Source organism: Tachysurus fulvidraco, chromosome 20 (assembly GCF_022655615.1).
Source record: "Tachysurus fulvidraco isolate hzauxx_2018 chromosome 20, HZAU_PFXX_2.0, whole genome shotgun sequence".
Lineage (NCBI taxonomy): Eukaryota > Metazoa > Chordata > Actinopteri > Siluriformes > Bagridae > Tachysurus > Tachysurus fulvidraco.
In genome coordinates this window covers 10,237,865-10,257,732 of record NC_062537.1, presented here as the reverse complement: position 1 = coordinate 10,257,732, position 19,868 = coordinate 10,237,865, and the positions used below count along the sequence as shown (strand labels likewise).

Genomic DNA, 19,868 nt, shown 5'->3' with positions numbered 1-19,868 from the left:
TGACAGCCCTACTTCATTGTAATACACTGTATTGTCACCAAATTCAGCTCACACATCACTGATGTCCTGATAGTTATACTACAACACTTATTTGGGAACAAAATTCTTTTTTGTATCATTTTTATGATTTTTCAAAAAATAAAAAAAACAATAGCTTGACTATTATGGAAATTCGATTCAATAACTTCACTGTAATACAATGTACTGTTAAATTACCTTTTACGCGCAAGTTCTTTTTGATTCCGGTTCTGATTCTGGAGACTGGCATGGTGATTGATTTGTAGTGGTTTCCATAACAACAACATAAAGAACGTAGATGAGCGCATAGATGAGCTGTGTAGCTGTTTGAGTAACTGGGATTTTTTTTGTACTTTAACACAACTGACGTGTAAAACAACGTCATCATAGTTAATTAACCAACTCGCAATGGGTAAGAAGACCAAAGAAAAAGCTACAGTGGCAGAATCTATTATCCAATTCCAGTAAGCTAACTTCAAAAATAAACAACTGATATTCATTCATATTAAAATTAAAAAAAAAAAGTCATAACTAGTAACGTGATCTTTACTTAGAAATGAAGTTACAAGTAAAGAGATTGAGGAATTGAAGCAAAAAAAATTGAAAATGGAAGACGAGAACCAAAAACTTGCTGAAATGGTAAGACTTCAGTCTAACATTTAAAACAACTCTTGTGTATATTCTACCTCTGTTGAACCCATTACGTTTACATGGCATCATTAATATCAGAGAGTAAATAAGTGAGAAATCAGTGATGATAGAAATGATGGTATGGTTCCAGCTACATCAGCTGCGAGAGGAGCAACAGGGACATCTCAGTGTGCTGCACAAGCAAGCAATGGAGCAGGAGAAGAAAATCCTAGAAGACAAAGTGGCCAGTGAAGAACAAACAGAGCAAGCCAACCAGCATGATCTAGAACTTGCATGTATCCAGAAGGAAGAGCTGACAGGTATTCACACACTGTTGCTTGACATCACCAGATTTATTTAAAAATCATTTGCATGAGTATTTTCACAAGAAATTTAATAGTCATGAAAATCCTCAGTGTGTGTAAATTTACACATAAGACTAATTCATGCAAAGCTTGAATAATTAGCTTTAAATGATGAGATTAATACACAGATTAATACACAGATTATGCTGTCAAAATTTTAATTAGCTTTGGTTTAATATTGATGTATGTGTAAATGTCTGCCTGTAGTAGACATTTACTGTAATTTACAGTTCCTGACCACAACAGTTTTTTTTGTTTTTTTAATTTTTTTTAAAGTAAACAGCTTATTCAGGTTTTGGATTACAAGTATGTGCTTGTTTTTTTTTTTTTTTAAGAGTTGCACAGCAATCTGACAAGTGTAGAAGCCCAGGTTGAGGTGCAGCAACAAACTGGACAGCTATATAAGAACATGAATAATGCTGAGCTTCAACAGCAGATACAAAACCTTGAGTCACAACGTGACTCTCTAAAGCATAAATTTCAGGCAATATCAGGTGAGCCATATTTATTTATAGTTCAATTTATTTTTATTTTTCTTGTCAGGAATCATTTTCACAACTACTAACATTTATCACAGAATATGTTGAGTGCTCTCTGAAAGTGGACATTTGTAAGATTGACAAGATTACCTCCCGGCTGATAGAAAAAGAGAGGCAACTTGCTACCGAGGTATAAAAATCAACCATCAAAGATCAATATTAAATTAGTGTGCATATTGCACAGCACTTACACCCTGTACTATTTTAGATCGCATTTAAGCAGGTTGACAAGCACAGATTTCAGATGATCAGAAAGAAAGACTATCTTAAGAAAGAGGTAAGATGTTTATATAATTCACTTCATTGTGTTCACACGATAGTATACACTACAATGTCAATGCACAACTGGTACATAGGACAAGCTTTCTGACCACTTTATAACATTTTATTTTCTATAGAACAAAAATTGTAATTGTTTTAAGCTTCCGTGTGTGTGTGTGTGTGTGTGTGTGTGTGTGTGTGCACATGTATGATGTCCCATGTCAGCTTGCTGCCTATCAGGAGGAAGTCTCAGTACTGGAAGCAACTGTGAAGAATTTACAAGAGGAGAACTGGGAGCACTTGAAACAACTGTTTAAGCAGCAGAAAAAGGATTTGCAAATCTATAGGTGCTACTGGCTATCATCTTAGATGTTTAAGCCATTTGAAGTATTTTTTTTAGGCCAGGGATCCATTAAGTTAAATTTCACTGACTCCCACAGGCACAGACATATTCTAATAACATCATGTCTCTCTTTTTTGTCTTTTGTGGAGAATTAGCATTTTATTCGTAAGCAGTCAATCAAAAGAACACATTAGGTTCAAGTCACCATTAGACCTTGAGTTATCAAGGATTGTAATTCTTATGACTAGTCAAACAAGTTAACAACTATAAGAATGCATTAATAAATCTAGTTTAATTTGATAATGCTGGATTTTGGCTTCCAGCAGTGGTAAACACCGATCTAAGCCACTGATATTTCCACTAGTTTTACTGTGAGCAGTCTATGAAAACCAGGATGTACCACATTGACCCATTTGTGTATTAATGTGTGTTTGCAGGATTGTGGTCTAAACTGAATTCTAATCCATCTGAATTTTGTTTCAGAGGCCCTTTCCTGGCCCAAGCTGAAAAACTCAGCCTTCAACAAAAAGCAGGTAATTCCACAATCAACTCACAGCTTTTGCTAGTGTTACACTTTACTGACCACAAGAGGGCGCTAAGAGAACAGAAGTCTGACATTTCAGGATAAAAGTCTTTTTGACACTTCCACGGCATAGTCGAAAAAAAATGAATTTTGTCTTAACTAATGTTATTCAAATTTAAAAACAATACACATAACTTACAGAACAAATATGCCTAAAAATCTACTACTACATGTGTGGCTGCCTGGAAAAACCATTAACATGGTGAAATCTTGACATTTTTAACTAGGTATAGTCCTGGAAACTTGCCAAAGCTTCATTTTCATCTAAGAGCATAATGTCTACAATATAAATCCATGTTCAGTCTGGTTAAATATATTGACTTACTGAATTACCAAAGACCTTAAAGGAATGCGTGTGAAATAGAAACAAGTTGATCGACACATTTGCATCAGAAATACGTTTACCAGCAGCAGTTTAATGGAACTATATTAATTTACGGATGAATGTAGTTAGCTAAGCAGCCCTCAGACCAGCTCTTGAGATAAGGACTGAGTGACATCCTTTTAACTCATTTCCACTTAAGATTAAAGACATTATCAGTCAAAACAGTCAGTGAATGCTGACCTTATTAGGCATGTTGTTGCTGGACACTTCCTGGTGCGGATAAGCATCATTGTGGTATCTTCTACCAACATCTCCTCCTTCAATCAGTGTTAACCCCCCTTTTCTCTCCCTAACAACACAGTGGATATTGTGAAAGAACAGCACCAGCAGTTTGGAGAGTTGGAGAAAGATGAAATGGATCACAGCTGCAAGCCCTCCATCCCAACTCACCATCTCAGCACAATGCTGTATGGCAGCCAGGGCAACCTCAAGGCGAGTTCTTTATTTTACTAAATGTAAAGAAACATTTAAAACATGAATATTTTGTCATGAGAATCAGGCTTTCTTTCTTACCTTCATTTTTTAAAAAACAGATTTTAACCATTTGCTTTGTAGACAGCAGAAACTTTTCAGGAACAGAGATTGCTGCAATCTTGTTAATACTTTAATAAGGTCTCCATATTTATTAGACATCCTCTACAATTACTCCACATAAAAGAGGGCAATTATTTTATGAAGCCTGTAGTAAAAGGTCCAAGTTTGACAACCAAACAGATGATCAAAAGACTTTTTTGCTTAGCTTTGCAATTTCATTAGAGAATCAGGTTTAGAGACCCCAAAAGAACTGTCGACATGATCTCAGCAGCATAATGATTACCAGAACTCTGTACGTATATATTCTTTCTGAAATACATGCAAAATCACAAGTGTGCAAATACACTTCATATCCTCATTTCAGCCCAGAGTTTGATGTGTAGGTGATGTGTGGAAACTCTAAATTTTCCCCATTGCCTGGCAGGAATATAGATGGGTCTGGCATTGCTCAGACACACTGACTCGCCTTGTTCCTGTCACCAGAAAGTGAGCTCTTGTGTGTGTGTGTGTGTGTGTGTGTAGGAACCACTGCACCTGGGTCCTTTGGAGCAGGGGCCGCCGAGTGTGTTTGGCCAGGCCATGCCCCTTCATCCTTTGCCATCTGACTCTGAGGATTTGGACACATTAACACACCAAGGCCTGATTCAGGGACAAAACTGGATTCTCACAACAAAGATCATTCGCAAATGTTTCCAATAAACATGCAATTGTACTCTTTCAGCTTTTCGTTTTTTTCTACAAAAGACTGCAGTAAGTTTCCATTTTTGTGACTGGGATAGCTGATCAGAATAAAGTGGTTATATTTAATGAAAGTATAGACCACTTCAGGGGTGACCAAATAGGCTAGTTGTTTTTAGGCCTACATTTTGGTTCTCTCATTCAGCAACCAGAATTTTATGTAGAGCTGGGTAGAGATATGTAAACTCAACTACCGTAACAAATAGCACAGAAACATGTCTATGTGCAGTGGCAGCATGTTTAAGGTCGACATTTACATAAAACAAATAAACATTTGTTGACTGTCTTATGTCATTATTATTATCATCATCATCATCATCATCATAGTTAAGGGAAAGGATGCCAGGCTGAGCTTAAAACACTCCTTAGACCACCATAATGAAACACACATCATAATTAAGCTAATTCATCAAGTGCATACATTCTTTCCATGATGTATAAAACTTTTACTAATGTAAGATATGTTGCAAACGTTACCAATCTGTTCCAGTGTCCAACTATCAGATAATATATGTGAAACGCTCGCAAAAGGCTAAGAAAAAAACGAAATTTTTTCAATATATTCGCGCTGGAAAATATGCTAAAGCTCGTCAGCCCTCATCAATGATATCAACGCTACCACACTTGAAAAGAATGATACCATATTCTGGATGGCTGACTGCTTTTTACTCTTAACTGCACTCACTAGATAGAAGACCATAGCATAAGTCATGTATTATAAGATGTTGACTCTGTTTAAGGCTTTTATGTTATTATTAATGCCATCCAGCCCCTCAAACTGTGGATGTAAATAAAGAATCTAGCCAGATTATTTTAAAAGATTATTTTTTACATAACCATTAAAAACTAAAAATCTGCCCACAAACGGACTTCTCTTACCTATGAAAGTACAAGGGCTGGACAAAATAATGTAAACATCCATTGCTATAGGGGTTATTATTTGTGTAGGCCACTGTAAATAAATGTGATTATTTTTTATTTTTCATTGCTATATTTTCATCGTCTGTGTTGCATTTAAAGTAGTTTAAGTCACTGGTCAAATGGGTAACTTGTCAGACCTTCGAAGGGGACAGATCGTGGGGGTCTGTGTAGCAGGAGCATCTGTAAACTTCACAGCATTTGGTATTTCCAAGAGCAACAGTCTCCATGATCATGTATACAAAGCATAACAGGACGTTATTAATGAAGAATAGTGGACAAAAATCTAAATTGGCAAAAGTGCAAGCATAACTTAATATCCACCTTAAAGACCCTATTTCCACAAAAATCAGTCCACAGAGAACTTCAGAAAGCCAACATCCAAGGAAAAGTTGCAATTGCTTAACCATTAATCACAGACAATGCAAAAATACAAAAAAGGTTGGCGTCATGTCCATTAAACCTGGAGAGCTGAAGAATGGAAATGAGTGGGATGGTCTGATGAATCATCATTTGCATTATTCCCAACAGCAGGTCGAGTTTATGTATGGAGAACCCTCATTAGCCTACATGGTTGTGTAACTGTCAGCAAGTGTTTGGAAAATTTAGGTACATCCTATGGTCCAAATGATAATGGGCCCATAAACACATCCAAAACAGTTTAGTCTTGGTTTGAGGAGCACCAGTATGATAGGTATCCAGGTAACCATATAGGTACAAGGGCTGGACAACCATATAGACACTTGATCTCTAATGGGTTTATGATTGGTCTAATTAATCTTTAACATAGAATAATAATTGTTTGCAGGTATTGTTTTAAGAATGACAAATGAATAACACCCATATAAGTAAGTAAGGCTATTGTAAATAAAACTCAAGGCTCTTGTGGAAGCTGCTCTTTTATTTGAAAATCAACCAAGTTCTGCTCACATACATTTTATATAGTTATAAACAAAAATAGAATCTGCAGGGACATTGCAGCATGTGTGCTAAATCAATGGAAAGAATCACTTCATATTGGGACCATCTTTCACAAGCTCCCCTATTGGACAGGGTCTGGGTTTATTTACACAAAGCACCGATCAACGGTGCTTCTCTTTCCTATGTTCTACTGCTAATTTACAGACACTAACAAGCCCACCCTGATGATGGCAATCTGTGACATATATACCCATCTCCCTGCGCTCCTACTTCCATTGATGGCCCCCTAATGCCAGTGGAAGAAAGATGGCCCAAGAATGAAGGCTACTTTGCACATTCAAGTTGGAAAGGTAGCTGTCTAACTGTCAATGTAAAATAATGACATGCCAAGCATAAAGCAAAACAGCTCCTCCCCTATGTAATGCTGCAGAACCACAAATGTAGTGATACCGGTCTGATAAATGTTCCCTTGGGAAAAACAAATAGGCACAGAATTACCCATGTGAATTAATAAATTGTGTACTCTCCTCCCATTTCCCTTACAAAATGCAGGGGGTGAGTTTGGGTACTGCAAAAAATTGCACTAGAGAAGGATCGGGGTTCAAAGAATACTTAGTGTTCTGTGATTCAGCTTACAGGTGGTTTGATTCCCCCCATTTTTGTTTATTTTTTTAGTATTATTTTTTTAAACAATATTTCATTTAACACACTCAAAATCTCATTCTGCAATCAGACACATGAAAGCATATTCATTCTAACACACCTCCCATTAAGGAAGAGACTGATAAGGTCATTATTTTTCGGTCATGTCTTCAGTGGGTAAATCATAAATAAATACAAAACAATACACAAGGAATGTCTACACAAATATAATAACTTGGAAAAAAAGGAATAAAAAAATCATAAACCAAAATCACCAACTAAAAAGATGATGGTTAAATGAAAGAAATCATGATTGTTGATTTGGGGAAAAAAAAAATAAAAATAATACCCGTCCAACCCAGGTCTCTAATAACAGGAAGAAATGTCTAATGTTCCCACTATATCATTACGTCCCTCTTCCCCACCTTGAAATTACCCGTGTGACATTACAGATGCTTACCAGTCAGGAACAGTCTGGTCCAGGGGAAAACACCTGTAGCCGTTACTGTTCGACAAATTACAAAATACTTGTTAGACTGCCTAATGTCTCATCATACACCACCCCTTTTCCCCAAAAACCTCCCACCCACCCTGCTTCCTGACCGGCTCTGGGGCCACGCTCTTAGCACAGAGTCAAACAGTGAACTGGAGACATATTAAAGGTTTGAGATTGGAGACTTCACGATTCGTCCTTAGGTAGTCGACACTTGCTGAGACTTCACATGAACTGCATCTGGAACAGGATATAGACCCATGTTAATATACTTCCAGCTCGCCAAATCTGAGAGGTGCGCCACATTCACAATGCCTTGTTCAAGTACCCACCCTCACACACATGTTTTAGTAATCAATCCTGGATATGAAATGGACTTAACTGTGATTACAAGTCATTAATCTACACAAAAATGACAAAAGACTACAATTTAACTTTTTGGCCTTGGTACACAACATTATGATTGGTATAACACCACTGTTCATCAGCCTGAGAACACCATCCCAACACAGAAGCATGACCGTGGTATCATATCAGGAATTTTAGGGCAATCGCAGTGGAAATCTGTTCCAGTATGCAAAATTAATGAGACTGGAAGATCACAATGTGTGTGTGTTGGAGAGGCAGAAAATGTAGAACTGAATAACTTGAAAATTTCTGTTCGTCTATTGTTTCCAATTCAGTCTTATAGAGCTTGAGCAGAGTGCATCAGGAGCCAAAAATCTACAAACTGCAAAAAGCCAAAACTAGAAAACCGATCAAGACAAACGACTCATTCCAGGGTCCCAAGTTTGATCCTGTCAGTTACCTGACTTGAGCTATCTGTTGTGTCTATACTATCTGGTTGCCTCAGCTTCCAAAAGGCAAGCAATATATAAATGGATGGATAAGATAAACTGTATCTAAGTGTCAATATGTGTTGTGACTGAGAATGTACAGTATGTATGCAATGCACTACTGTCTTTAAAAGTGACCCTGACCAAAAATAAAGCGTTTTTTTTAAATTGAGTTAGTGAATGAGTCACAATAGAAAAAACACCTTCAAATTTTAGACAAAGCGTAAAACAAAAAATAAATAAATCTATTTTCATTCCAGCTTGTAACACTACAAAATGGGGTGAATACTTACACATGGCATTGTATAGAACACACTGACAAACTGAAAATTATATATAAGAAAGTTCATCTGTATTGTCAAGTCATAATGATGGTGCAAGCTTATGCTATTTAATAATTTTAAAATAATGGCAATAAGATTAGCACATAATCTTATTGACCAACTTTGTCATGAGCTGAACTGAAAACAAAAATAAAAAGTGATTGCATCAATGTAGGCAATAGCTACTGTAATGAAAAATCACGTGGTGTAAACGAAGCACAACACAATGAAATTAGCAGTAACAAAACACATCAAAAAGGCTGAGATATTCAGAAATTATGTTTTAAAACTCAGAGTGTAATGAAGCTTATAATATTTCTATGAAAATTAATTGTACAGTATACAGGGTGTGGACATGATTGAAAGGTGATTGTTTTTAGAAGCAGACCCAGTGCTATTAACATGCAGCACTACATACACACATGGCCCAAGCGTGCTGTACCTAAAAGTGTCTCTAAAGGAATTCCTTGAGAGAAAGCTGTGCAAAGAGGTCCTGTCCTGGAGGTCTGAGAGAACTCTGACTTGAGGGACTAGAGGCAGCCGGGGGCTAGTTCAGAAAGAACGAGAAAGTGTAAAGGAGGCCACACACAGACACACAGAGAGACACAAAAGGGAGAAAAACCACAGAGCCAGAGTGGCTAGAAACTGAAGTTATAAGACCAGAGAAAGATCTGCTTCTTTAAGTATGCATGCTAGCATACTACAGAGATGAGAAATTAGTGGAAAAGCTGCAGGATAAGCATTGTTTTGTATTTACAGATTGGAATGAAATGCATCTGTAAATCTGTAGCCAGATCTCAATGCATCCGTGCTAGCCTTGTTCAGAAGAGCTCCGTAATGGAACATGGAGATGCATGAGACTTATTCAAGTGCTTTCTGAACAGAGCATTGTATGTGCGGTGCTGCTTTTGCTCAAGGAAAAGAATTCCATTAATCAGACAGCAGCATCTCTTTAGGGAGATCCAGGAAAAAGCAGAGTGTTTTTCCCAATGAAGATTGGAGAAATATGTGTAAATAATTGGATTTCTATTGTCTCTCTAGGGAACCATTTTGGGAGTTTGCCATAACATTTGTGTCATCATGCAATGGATAAAAACCTAGCAGTCGAGGTCCAAAAAGAGTCATGTGTTCCTACCTGTGCTCCTGACATTGAGCCAAAAGGGTTAGCCGACCTCATCACAGGCTGTGTGTACATCATGGTAGGCTGCGTCATCATGGCCACTGGAGCCATCTGTGCTGGCTAGACCAACAAATAGGAAGTAAATAAATATCATGTTTTTCTGACACTAGTCAATAGTTCAATTAAAAAAAAATTAATGTTTGTTATACACATTTGATATAATAAAACACAGATTTACACTATTATTCTAGCACTTGAATTCTTGTGCTCTGTTATTGGACCTCCTTGTTGAATTATAATAAATTATATTATACATTTATGAATACATGACACTCCTACCCTGGCTCAAACCTCACACCTTGGGTCAAAAATAAAAATGGCTTACTGCACTCAACATCTGCCACACTCACCTGTACTACACTGTTTTGTGTGGGTACAGGTACTAAAAAAAGGTGTTTTACAGAGTTGTAGCAGAGTTCAATGTTCAGTTCTGCTTTCATCTGCTCCCCACTTCTTGCTTTTTGACAGAGGCAGCCAGTGAGCTATTCATTTATGATGGCAACAAGGTTCTCTGGGCATTTGGTAGAAAAACAACTCTATAACATCACAGATTCTCCACAATACTTTAGTCAGAAGGAGTAACCATCGTTCATTTTATACCATTCTACACACTCAAGAAATAAATGTTAGATTTAGGTTCTTCACTTTTGACCACTGGGGAAAAATCCCTTAAGCACCCTTAAAAAGAAGGGTTGCCTATTAGAAGTGGTTAGTAGAAAGTACTATTTACATTCAATCCATCCCAAAAGTCTGTGGAGGAAAATAACCCAAACAACAAACAACAAATTTCCACTAAGAACCGGAACAATGATCTGGCCTGCCACAGACAAAAATGTCCCTTAAAGAATGTGTGTACATAGAGACACAAATCACATAGCTGAGGTGATAGAAGTGAAGAAGCAGAGCCACAAATCAGCATGCTGCCAATGTTACTCTCTGTTAAACATTAGCTTTAACATGTGGCTCATGCTGGAAAACTCAGATCTTTAATCTTTTCAATCATTAATCTTTACTCAGAAACACTGTACAATTACACAAGAATGGGAAAATGGCATCATGTCACCTTGCTAAATGCAAGGCTCTTGATTTCAAATTGGACTCCCACAAAACACACACACATAGCTACATGATTTCAATTCATTCTAGAAACCAGTGCAAACTAGTGAGTTGCACGAAAGGTGTGAACCTTATCGTTTAATCCAAGAACAAAAGCTTAAACAGTAGGTAGAGTGTCAGCATGAAGAGGTGCTTTAGTTTCTGAGCATTTTCTGCACCTTTCATGCCCCACACTGCCATAGCTTGGACCGAGGGTGGAACAGCTGCTAATCAATATGCAAACAGAAGAGCAATGCAATCATCTAGTAATCCTTTTAATTAATTAATCATTAATGTTTAGCTACTCATTTCACATTGTACTAGGCTGCTGCCCTGTTACACAATACCAGAAGTCATTAAAGGAGAGTAAAGTTTATTTACAATGCCTAGGACATGATATTTACATTGAGCTCACAACTTTTAGTTTTGTAACCAATACATCATCCTTTTGTAGTCACCATGAGTAAACAAGAAGAAACTAAGGTTGAGCAGTACTGAAAATCAAAATCATGTGAATTCTGTTCGTGTCCAAGATGTCTGCTGCTACTCACCATTGTGTATCCCATAATGCCTGTGGGTGTCGTGGCAGGGAAAGACATGACGGACGGCGCCTGTGAGGGACACGGTCAAGAATTAGAAATGCCCTACAGAATGCCCTACTCAGAAAACTGACAGAGTACCATTCAGCTCAACACCTCCAGCATCAGAAATTCCACTCAAAGGAGCATGCCAAGACCACAACAAGTCTTTCACCTCCCACCTTTACACACACACACACACACTTTAGATCATAATACAATCTTTATGCAGATGAATAAATAGATTGCAGATCTTTCTTTAAACTCTGGTAGACATGTGATCTAAAGTCATTGCAAATGTTGTCCAGTGCAGCTGAATGGCAGTATAACTGGAGAGAGAAAGATGGTAGTACACAGTGTGTGTGTGTGTGTGCAGGCAAATGTGTCCTCAATGGTAGTTGCTAGTAGCAGGTGCAGAGCTTGATTCAAAGAGAAGTTCTTTGTGAGAAAGCCGTGAGATTCTCAAAGAGACTGAGCCCATGACAGAAACACCTTTGTTTTCACTTATGCACCATTCAGATGTGTGAATAGGCCTTCTCAGCTAATCGTTATCAGCCGTTCATTTTACTCAGAGGATGGGGTTCAGATGATAAATATATAGAAAAGAATACATTACAAATAGCTGCTCATCACCATTTAGGGTTTAACAGTTAAACTATTTCATCTTTCCTTCATGAAGTAACAGTATACATGAAATGAACAACAATAATTCAATTCAGAATGCTGTTCAGCACAATATACAGCACAGCAGTGAGGATCCACAAACAATTGACAGTCTTATGTACCTGTTAATATTTTGTGATACTTCCTAATGCTCAATCCACAATCTATTAAATCACACATCATATTCAAATATTTCAGTGGAATCAAACCAATTCACCTGATCATGGCAAAGTAAAAAAGAAAGAAGGAAAATTGTAGAAGATAATATAGGGTTCAGTCATGCTGTAGAAGCTCTCGGTTAGTTCAGCTGGTCACAATGAGTACAGAGGCTTTAGTGTGACTGGTCAGTGTGTGTGCATTGGTATGCAAACACCCACTCTTAAAAAGTACACTCAGACATGCGCGCGCACACACACACACACACACACACACACACACACACACACACACACACACACACACACACACAGTACTGTGACCACAGTAGAAGCTGTGAGGTTAATAATATACTCATGCGTCTCATACAGTTCAATCATTGGACTTACGTATTGTGGGAAATGCATGCCATTCTGTTTATTCCCCCGGACGAAAAATTTCACAACGCAACAGACAGTTAGAGGACACAAAGTTACAAATGACTGTAGCTCAAACAGTAGGAATATTGCAAACACATACTATATGATTATTATTTTTTTTTTGCTCAGGAGATGTACCTTAATGTGTCTTATTGTATATGGAATGACTGTAACGACTGAAAACCCTCTCTTACCATACTGGCAGGGTTCCATGTTGTGGTTGGAGCATTCTTTGGTTGCCAGTTACTTCCACCAGTTAGCTTCTTCTCACCAGGCTGACTCCAGTGGATCTCACTTCATCAAAACAAAAACAAACAAAATAATTAGCATGGATCTAATGTTAATACAAACTTCCAAGCTACTTGGTGTATACACTTTATATCTGGACTTACTTTTTTGTTGTGCCATTTCCAATACTCAGATCTGCAAAGAAAATAATATGCAAATTAAATTCAATGCTTTCAAATTAAAATCAGAATATTCAGTTTAATACAAGTTGCATGGTCAAAGGCATATGGACACCTGACCATCACTCTGATTATCTGCCCATGGGATTTATAGTGCATCAGGAAAGTATTCAAAGCGGTTCACTTTTTCCACATTTTTTATGTTAGGGGGAAGAAAAACAAAACAAAAAAAACAAACAAACAAAAAAACACATACAGCCATGAGACTCAAAAGTGAGCTCAGTTGGATTCTATTTCTACTGATTATCCTTGAGATGTTTCTACAACTTGATTGGAGTTCACCTGTGGTAAATTCAGTTGATTGGATATGATCTGGAAAGGCACACACCTGTCTGTACAAGGTCCCACAACAGTGCATGTCAGAGAACAAACCAAGCCATGAAGGTCAAGGAATTGTCCGTAGACCTCTGAGACAGGAGTGTATCAAGGCACAGATCTGGGGACGGGTACAGAAAAACTTCTGCAGCATTGAAAGTGAGAAGGCACGGTTCAGTCAGAGAGCCAGTTCATACCAATGGTGTTCAGTGAGGTTGAGGTAATAACTCTGTTCAGGCCTCTTAGGTTTGTCCACACCTGCCTTAGCAAAGTATGATTTCATGGACCTCACAAAGCCATTGTCATGATAAAACATGTTCAAGCCAATCAGTTCCAGTGAAGGGAAATAATGCTGCAGTATACATCATATATATAACTGTGACCAACTTTGTGGCAAACGTTTGGGGAAATTCATGGCTGTGATGGGCAGATATCCACATACATACACAGATATATACAAACAGCAGACACATACTGCCCACAAGATTGGCCAGAGAGGAGTCCAGGTCATCAGACACCAGTTTTCCAGATTGTAGTATACTGGGTGGCATGCCCTGGCTTGGAGAAGCTACTGTGGGTTTCAGGATACCACCTAAAACATCATCTTTGCAAGAATGCAAAGATAAAGGAAGTGAGAAAAATGAGAGCAAAAGGAGGAGACAGAAAAAAGCAGAAGATACAAGACAACCACATTTATTGTAGATGGAATGAAACCTTATTAAAATGTAAATAATCTGAAAGAGTGCAATTTCTTCCTTCTTAAGCAGTTAGCATCCACTCACCGAAGTCATGCATACCATGCAAAGCCAAGGCCCAGAGTTTACCCACAGAGCACAAGAGACAGAAAAAGGATAGTATTAATATAATATTCCAACACACTCCACACTTGATTAAATTAGCATGGATGGATTATACCACAAATTGACTTTAAATTAACTCCTCAGATATACTATGGGTGGGAAAAATGTTACATCTCGTGTCGTGCCTAAAAAAGGTTAAATGCTGTGCATATAGTACCTCACTTACTCATGCTTTGTCTAGAGAGGTACTCAAATCAAATGCAAAAAGTATAAACATTCATGCTGAATATCCCTATTTTTCACTTATTCAGAGATGTGTATCGGACATCAGGTACAGCACTGCAACTCCCTGCCCTCATTTTTCAGCTATGAGTGGAGAAGCAAGAAAGGCTCGCTCTCCTAGCAAACATCACAACAGGCATAAGGGAGGAGAAAGACAAGCGTGGTGAAAGAGAAATAAACATTCTTACCAGCAGAGTCTGTGTTGTTAGCAGTGGATTTATTGCCAAACACTGAGTCAAAGTCAACGTTAAGGCCGGAAGAGTTGGCTGGCTGAGGGATGGGAGACGCTGAAAACCCTGAAGAGAACAAATGAGAAGGTGACCTGGTTGCATGCTAAGGCCAGAGGGCAAATCTGCCATCAAATCATGATCCACCATTGTGTGTCATGTTCAACTACGATAAATGGATGAGTTCACTTTCATTCCTCTCACTTCCTGGGAAACACAGGTGTTAAAGCCAGTGTGAATGGGGCATTTTGGATAACATTTCTAGGAACTCCTGGGACGTTGACCACACCCTTACCACACTTACAGTAAAGCACAAGTCACCAATGTAATCTATGAGGATTCATTTAGCCCGGTCATTTGTAGTGCGCCTAGACCTATGGTTAACTGTACACCATTTCATCTATAACTGTTTTTAAACAAGGACAGAGGGTAAAAATAAAAGACCAGATCTGAAAGAAGAAGAAGAAGAAGAAAATAACACACACAAGGAAACCAACAGAGTTAAAGAAGAAGAAGAGGAAAAGGAAGCAGGAATTATCACCTACCTCCAAATAGTCCAGCTACAGCGGAAGGTTCGGAGTGGAACAGTGATGTGTTAGAGTAGGGGGCAGATGAACAGAACGAGTCTGCCACAGCAAATGAAGTGCAGAGAAGGAAAGCCAGAGGTGCAATATTAATAAAGTAACACAGACTAAAAGCAAAAAAAAAAACCTGGCTTCCTGAGATACAGATATCTTGTTTTTGAGAAAGAAGGTCTGATTCAAAATCTGTATTCAGAAAACCACCTTGTAAAGACAAGAATTGAAAAAGCCTTAGTTACTAATCTAAGCTATTTTACAACAAACAGCAAGCCAAGGAACCAAATGAATCCAAGAAAAAGGAGGGTTGCTACAGAAGCTCACAGCCTTCAAAAAAATAATCACACAGAGCTCTGTGGTGTGGAGCCATGTTTTCTGAGCCCAGAAAACGATCACACATGCATCTGTACCTGAGAGAAAGCCCTTTAAGCGAGCACAGGGCTCAAGAGTGGAGGCAACAGATGAGCTTGAATCAAGAAAGGGATTGTAATGATCTGTAGAACCAAAACATACAGATTTTCATTCTGTAAAACTTAGAGAATTAAAAAAAGGAGTATGGAGGCTAAGCAAAATGGTAGCAAATGACTTCAGCACATACTATTATTATAGCTGAAAATATAACATTCAAGTGTTTAATATTTAGGAAATGCTAACCGCCATTACGCTAAAAGGTGGAAAAAAACACACATTTTTAAGCATATACACAAACTAATTTATAAACATTGAAGCGACTGTGCCTGAGAGGAAGAGCACGATATCTATAAAAATCATGTGTTTAATGATAAAAGTATAACTATGCATAGCAGTGTTGAAATCAAAGCCGTTGAATGAGTTGCCAACCACACACTCCAAATTGGCACAACTGTGTTATATAGCTGCACTGCATTCTGGAACTTTGAGTTCTTATTAATATGATGTTGAACATTGCAGAAAAATGTCTTGCTCTGTCTCTTCTAAGGAGCTGGAAATTGGAAACCTGATCCCAGGTCTGAGCTTGCATATGTATTTCTACTATATTCATACATCATTACATATAATTTCTGTAATGGTGGACTTGAAGGTTATGCTTGGAGTGATTTCTCTGCAAAATTTGATTTTCCACTTAAATATACAGCTTAATCCAAGTTGCAGTAATAGGTGGCCAGAAAACCAACAGTGGTGGAACCTAAATAAACAGCAGCCTGTTCCAGCCCCAGATAGATGCAAATAGGGCAGGCTGGTTAATGAGAAACAGGATAATAATCAAAACATAGTATTGTGCTGTCACTACATTACAGCTGCAAACACCTGTTTGTTACTGTTCAGCAAATACTTACTGTTGTACTTGTTCAACAATAAGACTACAATATCAGACCACCACCACCCCCATCACACACACCTCAAATCGTGCCTATCTAATTTGTTCTCAGCAGCAAATGGTTGAGGATGATGGGTAATGAAATTCACACTAAGAATGCAATGCAAACAAAAGCACAAAGAGCAGCAGACAAATAGAAAACAAAATGTGATGCTGAGAAGGGCAAAAGAAAATCCGTTTACCACTAAACATTTCATGACTGGGAGTCCTAGAAGGAAAACTAACAGCATCTGAAGACAGAGGAGGTGGAGGAACAGCATCGATAGATTTGGATAGGAAAGGATTTAAGTTTGGAATGGAGTCGTCGACACTCTCTGAAGAGGTGAAAGGATCTGGACAGCCGTCGGAAAACATAAAACAAGACATCAAATAGAAATGTTAGAGACACAATGAGAAACAGCATGCCGACTGAGGTGCACAAGAAATGAGGAAACCATAAAAGCTGGTCCAAAAATTACGTCAAGTCTCAAATTTCCCATGTAAGTCTAGTCGACTCGGTAACCAGTAGATTCAATAGCTGCCACTTTGAGGAGAAAATGAATTGCTCTCATTCACTTCCATGTATTTATTAAATAAATAAAAAAAAGGTGAGACAGACAGTAATAAGATGCTGGCAGATGGTGAAGAATACAGCTATAAATGTTCTTTGTTAGTCAGAAAATGTTTTAGACAGGATGAAGCTAATTTTACAGTCTGCTGGAAAACTCCCACCAACTCCTGAAAAACATTTCTCTTGTAGTTATTTTTTTAATCCTAGCTAAATAGAATTGAAAGACACTGTCTATGTACCCTGGTGTAGTGAATTCCACTGTGACCCGTGGTATGGGAGAGAGCTTTTGGAGTTATAGGATAGCATATCTGCATTCTAAAAATTAATTTTAGCTCAACTGCAAGTCTACAGGAGAAGTTTATGACTTTAACTGAACTTGACCTTGTGTAACTTGATGTACAGATTAATTACTTTTCTGATAAACTCACAAACATTTGTAATCTGTGATGTAATGTGCACTTTACTACTCTGTCATCAAATAGCAATAATTTGTTTTTGCTTAAGAAACAAGTGGTGTAATACAGTAGGATGGGTCAATGCCACTTTTGTGCTATTGACCCATCTTGCTCTGTTACAGCTCTTGTTTCTTAAGTAAAAATTAAAACAAAACTGACAAATAAGGATGCACAACTGCACCACCAATACAACTGCACCACTTTTTTACTTTTGAAACTATCTAATAATTATACTACATAATGTTCACTTTGCACTGGCACTTGCTTGTCAAATATTAAGTAAAAATGACATCTAAGGCAACATTATGCCTACATATACAAACATGCATATATTATGCATAAATACATTTGCAAAAGCAAAAATTAGCATGATAATCATTTTATCCGTAACAAATTTTTTATTCATGCTTGGATATGTCAAATGTATTTGATGTAAGAGATGCTCGTATGGCCAGCACTCACCTCCCCATGTGTTAGCTACAGGCAGAGCAGTGGGTAGAGACAGAGATGACTGGAATGCTTGCTGGAGATCCAGGAGATCATTTGGCACCTTTGAAGCACTGGAGAAAAGAAAACAAACAAAATTAACAACTGGGAAGATCAAGTATCTCTCTCACATGCACACATGCAAATCTAAACACTGCAGGTTGATTCAAGATGCTCAGGCTTCAGACCAAAAAAGGCGGTAGAGTCACATGCTCAATTCCTTATTGCTGTAAGCATGCAGGGAGAGAGTTCTCTTTTAGGAGCACGGTCATGCTACAATACCACAGTCAGTTTGGTTTGAAAGTGCATTCTGTAGTGAATGTGCTCTGTAGTTTTATTTAGCCTCTCAACACAACCATCTTAAATAGTATAATTACTGCCTAAATGCATTCATTATCAAGTGCAGTGAATGTTGCTCAATGAGCTGTTGGCAGAAGTAAATGGAAATAAAAACGGAAGATCAGATGATGGGATGCTACACAAAAGGGCAGACTTAGCTAGATTTGGTGAACATGTCATTTCTACACAAAGTCACCATCCCTTTGGTTAAACCAAGACCGACACGCTACATTTGTTCAAAATATGCAAAGCTGCAAATTAGTCCATGTCCAAATGAACGTCTCATACAGAATGGCTTACCACAGGCATGCTCAACATCTCATTATCCTTGGTTTTGTATTATTATTTGTGAGCTAGCCATCTAATACTTTCAAATTTAAAGTAATCCTTACATGTGAATGAAGCTTAATGTATGCATGCTTAAAAAAGCAACAACTCTGGTCTATGTCAAGCAGCATGTAAATTTCAGAGCAGAGCTGTGGAGAAACAGAACATGCCTCCAAATATTTCACTCACCTGTTGGTGGAGCTGGGTGTGGAGAACAGGTCGATTGCTGGAGCGGTGCTGATGCTTCCAGATGCTGTGGATACTGGAGACGCAGCTGTTGTTGAGGATGTGGAAGGCCTTTTGGAGAGTTCCTTTAGACGCTGCTCCTGCCGGGAGAATACAGTTGGTTTCGAGTGAGGATTTTGGAACCCGTCCAAAAACTGAATCATAAACCAAAAACAAATGAGTTTTATGATGCTAAAAATATTTCTAAAACCTCAACATGAAGTTCCACTCTCAGTATGCACAACTAATCCTGGGCCTGAATAAACAAAGTGTACATTTCAACAGTTTACCACTGGGGTATAAGGGCACTAGGATTATTTCTTTGTGAGGATAATTGAATTGTTTTGTGCTCTTGTGACCAGTTTTTACAATAACCCAACGCACCTTAAGGCTTTTTAAACGAGCTTGTTCCTCCTCTAGGGCTGCCTGTTTTTCCCTCTCATCGACTTTGGTGAAAGATATGCCTGTGTTTGCCAGAGAGGACACTGCATTGGACAGTGTGCTGGCCCTATAAAAAGAAAGAAAAAGGGAAAAAACAGACAAAATGAGAAAGCATCCTTGTAATGATGCCATTATCAGATGCTGTATTGATTTAAATGGTCTGCATTGGCTCACAAGCAGATAAGGTTTGAAATTTTCCGTACAACAATGAACTTTGACCTAAGGTTTCCTTCAAAAATGTCAATGCTAGCAAAGATTTAGTTTAGAAACTAATTTATTCCGTTGCACAAAATGCGACTCATCACATTCCACTTTTTAAGGACATCATTTGCAGAGGAAAAGGTCACAAATCTATCCATTTTTCAATGACCTAGTTCAAAACAAACTGCTCTGTGAGAG

The 19,868-nt window shown here is 38.0% G+C and overlaps 2 protein-coding genes across 25 annotated transcripts in view; one reads left to right on the top strand and one right to left on the bottom strand.

The window, feature by feature from the left end:
* The first annotated feature begins 285 nt into the window (after positions 1-285).
* ccdc83 (coiled-coil domain containing 83) lies at positions 286-4,378 on the top strand. Its single transcript, XM_027151248.2, has 10 exons — positions 286-482; positions 573-657; positions 800-968; positions 1,349-1,507; positions 1,591-1,682; positions 1,761-1,829; positions 2,039-2,160; positions 2,640-2,689; positions 3,426-3,556; positions 4,181-4,378. The coding sequence occupies exons 1-10, from the start codon at positions 427-429 to the stop codon at positions 4,355-4,357; spliced, it is 1,110 nt and encodes a 369-aa protein (XP_027007049.2). The 5' UTR covers positions 286-426; the 3' UTR covers positions 4,358-4,378.
* A 1,817-nt stretch (positions 4,379-6,195) lies between these two features.
* The window catches only part of picalma (phosphatidylinositol binding clathrin assembly protein a), a 32,226-nt gene continuing 18,553 nt past the window's right edge, over positions 6,196-19,868 (bottom strand). For 2 of the 24 annotated variants that reach the window (XM_047804657.1, XM_047804658.1), the window contains 15 exons: positions 19,413-19,536; positions 18,993-19,129; positions 18,114-18,211; positions 16,829-16,978; positions 15,700-15,783; positions 15,257-15,337; positions 14,673-14,780; positions 13,878-14,006; positions 13,013-13,043; positions 12,815-12,914; positions 12,591-12,614; positions 11,356-11,415; positions 9,665-9,769; positions 8,972-9,076; positions 6,196-7,610 (listed from right to left, as the gene is read on the bottom strand). In XM_047804657.1, coding sequence (XP_047660613.1) covers positions 8,984-9,076; positions 9,665-9,769; positions 11,356-11,415; positions 12,591-12,614; positions 12,815-12,914; positions 13,013-13,043; positions 13,878-14,006; positions 14,673-14,780; positions 15,257-15,337; positions 15,700-15,783; positions 16,829-16,978; positions 18,114-18,211; positions 18,993-19,129; positions 19,413-19,536 — 1,324 coding nt within the window. In that variant the 3' untranslated portion in view covers positions 6,196-7,610; positions 8,972-8,983. Of the gene's footprint in view, positions 7,611-8,971; positions 9,077-9,664; positions 9,770-11,355; positions 11,416-12,590; positions 12,615-12,814; positions 12,915-13,012; positions 13,044-13,877; positions 14,007-14,184; positions 14,227-14,672; positions 14,781-15,256; positions 15,338-15,699; positions 15,784-16,828; positions 16,979-18,113; positions 18,212-18,992; positions 19,184-19,412; positions 19,537-19,868 lie in introns of all 24 variants that reach the window. The other 22 variants (XM_047804650.1, XM_047804651.1, XM_047804654.1 and 19 more) reach the window with 22 other exon arrangements.